The sequence below is a fragment of the Pteropus medius genome, unplaced genomic scaffold, assembly GCF_902729225.1.
Source record: "Pteropus medius unplaced genomic scaffold, Ma_sr-lr_union100, whole genome shotgun sequence".
In the NCBI taxonomy this organism is placed as follows: Eukaryota; Metazoa; Chordata; class Mammalia; order Chiroptera; family Pteropodidae; genus Pteropus; species Pteropus medius.
The window spans coordinates 7,519-16,432 of record NW_024348334.1 but is presented as its reverse complement, the minus strand read 5'-3'; the positions used below and the strand labels follow the sequence as shown (position 1 = coordinate 16,432).

At 51.6% G+C, this 8,914-nt stretch overlaps 1 protein-coding gene and 1 long non-coding RNA gene across 7 annotated transcripts; one reads left to right on the top strand and one right to left on the bottom strand.

Annotated features, from left to right (window-relative positions):
• Positions 1–2,134: 2,134 nt before the first annotated feature.
• LOC120616337 (HLA class I histocompatibility antigen, B alpha chain-like) lies at positions 2,135–5,951 on the bottom strand. Of its 6 annotated transcripts, none has more exons than XM_039879673.1 (8): positions 5,790–5,951; positions 5,271–5,549; positions 4,762–5,037; positions 3,865–4,140; positions 3,638–3,742; positions 3,160–3,192; positions 2,954–3,049; positions 2,135–2,788 (listed from the first exon to the last, which is right to left on the bottom strand). In XM_039879673.1, exons 1-8 carry the CDS (start codon positions 5,860–5,862, stop codon positions 2,784–2,786), a joined length of 1,143 nt encoding a protein of 380 aa, XP_039735607.1. In that variant the 5' UTR covers positions 5,863–5,951; the 3' UTR covers positions 2,135–2,783. The 6 variants fall into 6 exon arrangements, with proteins under 6 accessions (XP_039735607.1, XP_039735608.1, XP_039735609.1 ...); XM_039879674.1 differs by having other exon boundaries at positions 2,954–3,001; XM_039879675.1 differs by lacking the exon at positions 2,954–3,049.
• Positions 5,952–6,025: 74 nt separating this feature from the next.
• LOC120616338 (uncharacterized) lies at positions 6,026–8,914 on the top strand. Its single transcript, XR_005656583.1, has 3 exons — positions 6,026–6,236; positions 6,339–6,495; positions 8,422–8,914. It is a non-coding gene; the product is annotated as an uncharacterized LOC120616338 (long non-coding RNA).

The following is an 8,914-nucleotide window of genomic DNA, read 5'->3' as shown; positions in this document are numbered from 1 at the left end:
CAAAAGCCTCTGAGCACCTCTCCATGATGACAATTGGGTCTTTGAACTAGAGAATTTGAACTAAAGAACAGAAGACATTACACCGATTTGGACTGCCAAGCCACATTTCTTCAGACCAAGAATCATACCCTACAGCCCATAATGTCTGGCATGGTGTGGGTCCCAGGCCTGGCTAGTCCTAGGTCTGGCTGTGATCCAGGCTCGCGGCTAGGAATAGGACTCCGGATTTAGAATGTCACATTAGTGTAATAGGGTGCCTGTGTCTAACATATGTAAACATAATTCAGCTTATTGTGTCACACATGTGTAGCTGAATGCCACTATTGTACTCTGATATGTGTGGAGTCCATGTGGTCCTCTGGGGAGCAGAAGGGGAGCAGAAGCAGAAACACGCTCCCTGCAATAGAACTGCACTCCCCTCAATAAAGTTGGTGCCTGCCGTTTCATTCTCATGTTGGCCTCTTGTGCATTTTTTCAACTGGGTGTCTCACCACTGAAACCTTCCCTTCTCGATCAGCTCGGTGCTAACACTTGGGCAGAGAGATATCCTCCTCAGAGTAATGGGTTGGTAAAAAACTGGAATGGGCAATTGAAACGTTGGTTGTGTAAAACAAAGTGGCAGGGATAGAGAGTCATGAAGGAGTGGCTTACAAACCTTCATGTGTGTGTTTTCACGCTAAACCTGAATGAGGCTATAAGTGTGTCCCCAAAAGAGAGGTTCCTCTCTTTTTCCTGGTGGATCTGAGGAGGAGTCGGGGCAGGATGCTGATACAACTGCATAGTTTTTCCCGGGTGGGGAGGGTGTAGGTATGACTATATTTCACCTCAACTTTCTTCCTACCTAATGCAATGATCTCTGAACAGGGCTGCAACTACAAGTGCCAGAAACAGAAAAAATTCCTAAGCAAGAAACTATAACAATATTGTTAAACCTTTATGCAGAATTCCTAAGGGGCTGACAGTGACTGCAGCTGTATTGCCTAGTGGTCAGTTAGCCCAGGAATTCTGTACTATGCTATCCTCCCCTCTATGAATGGGAGCAGATTGAGGGGGTGGCACTTGCTAGACAGGTATTGCTGCCTGCAGTCTAGACCAGCACAGCGGCCAAACCTAACATCCCTTCCAAATGTGGAAAAGCTTGGTATAAATGTAGAGAATGAGGAATAGTAGCTCCAGGTAAAAAAATGATCCTCTTCTAATATAAACACCTTCCTTATTTACTGTGCTTATAGTATATGGTCTGTCTCTTCCCACCTGAACATATGCTCCACGAGATGAGCAATTTTTTAAATTTTACTTCACTGATATTCCCCATGCAAAAATTGTGTCATATATCTGGCAGCAACCATTATCAGTTGAATGAATGACCAGTGTACAGCACCTCTTTATTTTAGAGACAGTATCTTTAGTAATATGGCCTCAGATCAAATGCTGTTTTGTGGCAGCTACAGCACAAAGTCCACTCACATTGGCATCAAAGTCATCTCTACTTTTCTCACAAGAACTGCTCTTCCTTCCTTCCCCTCAACACTTCCTCCCACACCAACCCTCCTACACACAACACACAATTATATTTACCTCTTCAGGAAACAATGACCTTTGACTTTTGGGTCCTATTTTTACAACCAAATAGAAATTGAAAGCAGACACTCCTTTATAAATCTCTGAGTTTGGACTGGAGCCAGCACTAGGGCTAAGGGTGGGCAAGTAGAGCAGAATTATGACAGGAATTTATCTAAGATGAGAGATTACAAGGTCCCTTCTCTCTGCTAATTCTAAACGATTCTGATTCCTTTGAGAGTTTGGTAAAAGTTGGAAAGAACAATCAAGTCATAGAAGGAGACAAGAGCAGGATAATCTGAAAATTCATCTCTTGATACCACAGACTCCTGTGTGCAGGGACCACTCCAAGCCTGGTGGGGACACTGAAAAGGAAAACACCTCCTGCTGATGACAGACAGGAGACACCATAAGGAAAATGAGCCTAGGGCTCCTAACAAGAACAAGAACAGTCATATTCCTCTATAAAAACAAACCAACGAACAAAAACAAATACCCAGAGGATGGGAGTGAGGGCCGGACCCAGGCCTGAGGCTAGGCTGACACGGCCACATGAAGCCCTCACTGCCCACAGTTCTGGAGATATTCTTTATTAGAATCATTTACAAGGCCTGGGTGATGTTTGAGCCCCTGTGATCACAAGTCCTGGTGGGACAAGCTTCTACTGAAAGAAAAAAGACAAAGGAGCAGAGAGCTGACACAGCTGAAGAGTGACCATGTCAAAGTCCACAATGCACTGAGCACCGACGGGGCACAGGCCTCATACATGTTTGGTCCTCACAGCCTCTCCTGCAACAGCAAATATGAGAATTTTGGAAAGTTCTTAGGGCTTCTATTTATTTCGTCTCTCAAAGTTAGGACTGTCTCTTTTAAACACCCCATCAACCCTCCATGGCAAGAACTGAAAATTTTTCATATTTATATTATTCCAATAAGGCAGTAAAAGTTGCAGCTCAGCGCAACATGAAATAAAGACAGGGACAGGAATGGCACAGCCTCTGCTGGAACAGGAGAATGGATCAGGGAAGACACGAAGGTCAGTGTGGGGAGGGGGGTTGGTGGGCAGGGGGTGGGCCAGTCTCCCCACCTCCTCACATTATGCTGATAGGAACGCAGACACATTCAGATGCCCTTTGCAGAAAGAGAAATCAGAGGTTCTTCAAGTCACAAAGTGGGAGCATGAACAAATCTTGCATCACTCGTTCCCCCATAAGGCAGCTGTCTCATGCTATAGAAAAAAAATTAATCACGAACAAATTCAGGTTAGTCGTTGTATGTGGTGACATTCTCAACACTCTACCACATGCTAAAAACATCCCAAAGAATGCACATTCCCCAGTCCTGTCCCCTCTTCCCCAGCCCCTCGCCACTTTAGGCCACCCATGGGTCTCACCTTTAGAAGCTGAGAGAGACACATCAGAGCCCTGAGCACTGTCACTGTCTGGGGTAGGACAAAACAGGATGTGGTCAGAGCTCATAGGAGATGCGGCTAAAGGAGGAGAGGAATTATGGGGGTGGGTGAGCTTCCCCCATGGGCACTCATCTACACTATCCCAAGGGTCTCAGGGATCACCCCCACCCCCCGCTAACCATACTCACTTGCAGCCTGAACGTAGATCCCTCCTTTTCCACCTGTGGGAAGAAAATATCTTTTGAGAAGCCAGGGAAGGGGGGCGGGGGCCATGAGGTACTAAAGGAACCCCCTAGGCCTGGATCCCAGGAAAGTTTCTAGTACTGTGACTTCAGACCCAGGACACGATGAGGAAACCTAAGGAACGTACATGTGGGCGGACTGGACCAACCACCCTCCTGGAAGTCTGTCCTCAGCAGAGACCTTCCCCTTTATCCTGTGACAGCTAGAAGTCAGGTCCCCATCACCAGAATCATCGAGGTGATAAATCTGTCCTTCATTTTTACACGTGCATTAATACAGAGTAAGTGTTAGCAGATGGGGCCCCAGGCTGGGAAAGAACGCGTGTGTGGATGGTACTTCCCATTAACGAGGCAGGACACACTCTACCTGAGGCTTGAAACCCCACAGTGGGACAAGAAAACTCGGATCCAACCCCTTCACTACCTGAGCGCTTCCTCCTCCAAAACACAGCTCCAGTGACCACAACTCCAACGAGGACCAGGGCAGCAATGACACCCACAATGGGGATGGTGGCCGGAGGAGGAGGCTCTAGGAAGGGAACAGACGGTGATGACCCTGACTCCGGGGCCTCAGCCCCAACCCTGCTGCAGTCCTCCAGGGGCTCCTGCTTCCCCTGAGAAAAGGCGCTGTGCCCAGGGCCCCCTCCTTACCCCATCTCAGGGTGAGGGGCTTGGGCAGCCCCTCATGCTGCACGTGGCAGGTGTATCTCTGCTCCTCTCCAGAAGGCACCACCAGTGCTGCCCACTTCTGGAAGGTCCTGTTCCCCTCGGGCCTGGTCTCCACAAGCTCCATGTCCTGGGTCTGGTCCTCCCCATCTCGCTGCCAGGTCAGGGTGATTTCCTCAGGGTAGAAGCCCAGGGCCCAGCACCTCAGGGTGACCTCACCGTCAGAGATGGGGTGATGGGTCACGTGTGTCTTTGGAGGGTCTGAGGAGAAAGGTCAGAAAATTCAGGAACTTTGCATCCCTCATGGGACACTCCACCAGTGCTCTGTGACCATGCTCAGAATTCTCAGGACAAATGGGGTTGGGGGAGAGAGCATAAAACCCAGACACCACACTGGACATAGGCATCTGGGATAATCTCCTACTCTTTAGAAAGTTCTAGAATTAGGCTGAGACAGGCCAGGGTCAGAGATAGGTCTCTGAAGGGGGGAGAAGGGATTCCTGGTCCTGACCTGGGTGGGGGCCAAATGACTCAGAAAAGCTAGAGTCAGACCTCAAAGCCACTGGGTGTGGGGCAGCGAACATGGCCTGAGAGAAAAAGTCCCCAGGGTTCTCGGAGCAGCTGCCACAGTCACAGGGAACCGCTCGCTGACCAGTTATTCCCGAGATAGTCTCCCCCTCCGTCCCCCGAAGACAGCACCCCTCATTGTCCCTGAGGGAAGGTGGGCCCTCTGGGCGAGCCGCCCTCTGGTACCGGATCTGAAAACCCACACGGAATCATCTTCCCGACCCGCAGGAGGCGGGTGCTCTGGTCCCACTTTCCTCCATCCTTGGAGGCGCCCCCGGCCCCGAGGGTGAGGGGAGGCCGCGCGGCCCCTCGCACCTGCGCGCAGCAGCGTCTCCTTGCCGTTCTCCAGGTATTTGAGGAGCCACTCCACGCACTCCCCCTCCAGGTAGGCCCTGCGGAGCTCCGCCACACCGGCCTCCTCCCACTTGCGCCGGGAGTTCTGAGCCGCCAGGTCGGCCGCGGTCCAGGAGCGCAGGTCCTCGTTCAGCGCGATGTAATCCGCGCCGTCGTAGGCGAACTGATGGTACCCGCGGAGGAGGCGCCCGTCCGGCCCCACGTCGCAGCCGTGCATCAGCTGTATGGTGTGAGACCCTGTCCCCGCCCCGCGTCAGCCCCGCGTCAGCCCCGCGTCAGCCCCGCGTCAGCCCCGCGTCAGCCCCGCCGCAGCGACCGGACCCAAACTGAAAGCGAAACCCGGGGAGTCCCCGCCGGCTCCTCCCGGCGGGTCCCGCAGCCTCGGGGCGAAGCCCGGGCCCGGACTCTCGGGCGACCCCGGCCTGTCCGTGGGGACGGGGGTCGGGACCGGGGCCCGTCGCGTCGCTCACCGGCCTCGCTCTGGTTGTAGTAGCCGCGCAGGGTTTTCAGGCCCACTCGGAAAGTCTGTGCGGTGTCCCGGAAGATCCGGGTGTTCCGGTCCCAGTACTGCGGGTCCTGCTGCTCCACCGGGTCCATCCACGGCGCCCGCGGCTCCGCCCTCGGACTCGCGTTGTCGCTGTCGAACCGCACGAACTGCGTGTCGTCCACGTAGCCGACGCCGACGAAGCGGGGCTCCCCGCTCCCGGGCCGGGACCAGGTGGTGTAGAAATACCTCATAGAGTGGAAACCTGGGGGCGGAGAGACGCTGAGACCCGCCGGCCCTCCTCCCGGCGCGGGTCCCGGTCCGAGGTCGACGGGCCGGGAGCGACGAGGGGGCGCGGGGAGCGGGGGCCGCGGGACGGTCAGGACGGGACGGGGGTTCTGGGCCTGGGCGGTGGGGACGCGCCTTCCCCGGGTCCTGCGTCCCCGCCGGGCGGTCCCCTCGCTCCTGCCCCGCAGAGGCCGTTCCCTCCCGACCCCGCACTCACCCGCCCAGGTCTCGGTCAGGGCCAGGGCCCCCGAGAGCAGCAGGAGGAGGGTTCGGGGCCCCATGACCTGCATCCTCGGAGTCTGGGGAGACTCTGCGTCCGGGCGGGGCCGTGGAGACCTTATAAACGGGCGGCGACACGGATTGGCTTCTCTAGAAACCGGACGTGCAATGGGACTGGGAACTGGGGCCGCGTCATGAGTATCCAGGTTGGAGGACCCGACACAGGTTGTGAGAGGGAGAGGTGAAACCTCGGGGAGGCGGGGACTCCCCAACACTGAGCTTCCCCGCCCCAGACACCGCCCCGGCGTCTGAGACCCTGAGAGCCACGCCCTGGGGACCTGGGACTTTGCCCTGACCGCTCCTCCTTCACCGACAGCTCTTTGTCACCCTGTCGCCCTGAGTCCTGGCCCAGGAGCTGTGTGAGGAAACCAGGGAGAGACCCCAGGTGGGAACGGGCCCCTTTGCCTCCTCTCCTCTTCCCGGAGCCCTTCTCCCTGAAATGTACTCTCTGCCTCCCGCCCTTTGCCTCTCCCTTGGACTCTTCTAGAAAGCTCAGCCCCAGGGAACTTGATGCCTAAGAGTGAGCTAGCCCTGGGAACGAAGGTGGAACAGGAGGTTTTGCTTTCATCCTGGAGAAGTTGTGCCTGAAAACACCAGCCAGAGATTCTCACAATGACCAGCCTCCTTGCTGTCTATAAACCAGGGTGAGTAACACAATCTTGAAAACCCCTGATCCTCAGGAAGCTAATCTGTGAAAGAAAAGATTGGGCCCCCTGGTCCGGATAGATATGTGAGCACTGTGCTCAGACTCACAAAGCTCCTAAGTCTTAACTTTCCCAAACAGCATGTCTGTGACTCCGAGTTTTGTACTGTAAACCGAGCTGCATTCCACAGCCCAGAGCCTGTCTGTGTGAGTCCCCCACATCCTCAATACAAAAAAGGACGTGGAAGCAGTTTGTTACAGTGTATTTCAACCAGCAGCATGTACAGCCTCAGAGTTCCAAGTGTTCAGTGCAGTTACAATGTCCTTCACTAGTGCTCCTGCATAGCCTATTTTTGAGGAATAATTCACATCTAAGTGGTGTGCATATTTTATCGGGACATATTGTTATTTTTTAAACTGATTAACATAAGGAGGCAATTAGTTTTTAGGCAGGTCCACAGAACAACCTGCTAGGCTCTAGATCGTTTATTAAAGATCTTTAAAAACACATATTTAAATCTCAGAGTTCCACTGCTGTAGAATTCTTTACTTCTGCTGCACTTTCTCACCTGCCACTTCTCCAGCCCTTCCCTCTGTCTCCTTCATCCCCAGGCCCTCTTCCCCTCTTAGTCTCCACCACCCTCTCACTCCTGATTGTGGCACTAGTGCTACCCCCCCCACCTGCCACCCAAAACCTATTCTCCCCACGAGGATCAGAGATCCTGCTAATGTGACTCAGGATGTACCTGCCATTTCTTCACCAAAACCCTCCAATGGCTTTGTTTCTCTGTGGGAAGTCTCTAGAATATAAGGCATGTGAGCACAGGGGCTTTAGGCTACTTAGGTCAAAGTTGCCTCCCAGGCATATAAAGCCATTCCTGACAGATAGTAGGCAATAAGTTAATTGTCGGTAAGTGATGATTGCATTAAAATTTAATTACATCACACAAAAATCATTGAATAAAAATACAAAAAGTTCAGAAAGATTTTATTACTGGTAACTAGTGTGCATAAATTCATCCTGGTGAAATAAAATCCTGTATGCTTATTCATTGCACAGTTGAGCCTGTGTATTAGTTTTCTATTCTTGCAGAAGATATTACCACAATTCAGTGGCTCAAAACAACCCCAATTATTTGCTCACAGTTCCTTAGTCAGAAAGCCGGGCGTGGTGTGGATGAGTGCTCTGCTCAGAGTGTCACAAAGCCGTGTTCTCAGCCTGAGCTCAGGGTCTTCCTCAAAGCTTATGTAGAGACGGTTGGCCAAATTCAGTTTCTTCCAGTTGTGCATCTGAGGTCCCCTTTCCTTGACAACTGTCAGCAAGGAGGATCCAGGGGATAGCTGCTCCTATTCCTAGCGGCCAGCAGTCTTTGCCACGTGGCCCTGCATTTTCAAAGCCCCCAATGGAGAAATGCCTCACATTGAATCTCTCTTACACTTAGAATCTCTGCTCAGGAAGAACCCGAATCAGCACTCACCTGATCAGGACAGCCCCACCCAGGACATCCCCCTCCTCCCAATCTTAAAGTCAACTGATGGAGAACTTAGTTACATCTGCAAAATCCCTTCCCAGCAGCACCCACATTAGTGTCTGATTGGATAACTGAGTGGAAGTGAATAATGGGGGTTGTTATTGGGGATCTGTTCTTCCTCTTGTGTTTGATTGGGTCATGGTTGGAAATCAAAGTACAAGTAAATAGAGTGCTATGAATGGTAATAAAATGCATCCTGCCTGTTAGCCATGGAAATTCTTAAATCTTAAAACCAAATGACATTGTTAATATCTTATAAATAATTTAGAGCAAATGAAAATTAAAATGCAATATTTCATTCTCTCTTTAAACACTGTATCAGTTAGGTACTGTAGCATAACAAATTATACAGAATGTAGCAACTCAAAATAACAAATGTCTGTTTTCTCCCACAGTTCCCCAAGGTAAGGAATCTGGCAGAGGTTCACCTGAGTGCTTCTGGCCAGGGCCTCTCTCAAGGTTGCTGTCAAGTTGTCAGCCAGGGCTGCATCATCTGAAGGCTTAACTGGGGCTGGAGGACTCAAATGAAACATGACTTATTGTTTGAAGAAGCTGTTGGAAGAAGCCTCATTTCTACCTGGGTGGTCTCAGGAGGCCTCCATTCCTAGCCATGTGGACTTTCCATAAGGCGGAAAATGACCAAGCAGCTTCTTTCTTCAGAGAAAGTGATCAGAGACAGAGAGAGCAAGCAAGATGCAAACTGCAGTGTTTTCTGTCCTAGGCTCAGAGTCACACACCATCACATTAGCCTTACTCTATCAGTTAGAAGTGAGTCATTAAATGCAGCCCACACTCAAGAGGAGGGAATTACTGCACCTCTGGAAAGGAGGAGTGTCAAAGAATTTACACACATGTTAAAACCCAAATTAAAATTAATTAATGTTTCAG

Bases quoted from the DNA above. Each gene is read 5' to 3' on its own strand.
- LOC120616337 (XM_039879673.1), bottom strand. From the start codon at position 5,862: ATGCAGGTCATGGGGCCCCGAACCCTCCTCCTGCTGCTCTCGGGGGCC. The intron at 5,038-5,270 runs GTGAGCGACGCG...GGGCGGGGACAG, and splicing joins CTACAACCAGAGCGAGGCCG to GGTCTCACACCATACAGCTG. The intron at 3,050-3,159 runs GTGAGTATGGTT...CTCCTCCTTTAG, and splicing joins GATCTACGTTCAGGCTGCAA to CCGCATCTCCTATGAGCTCT.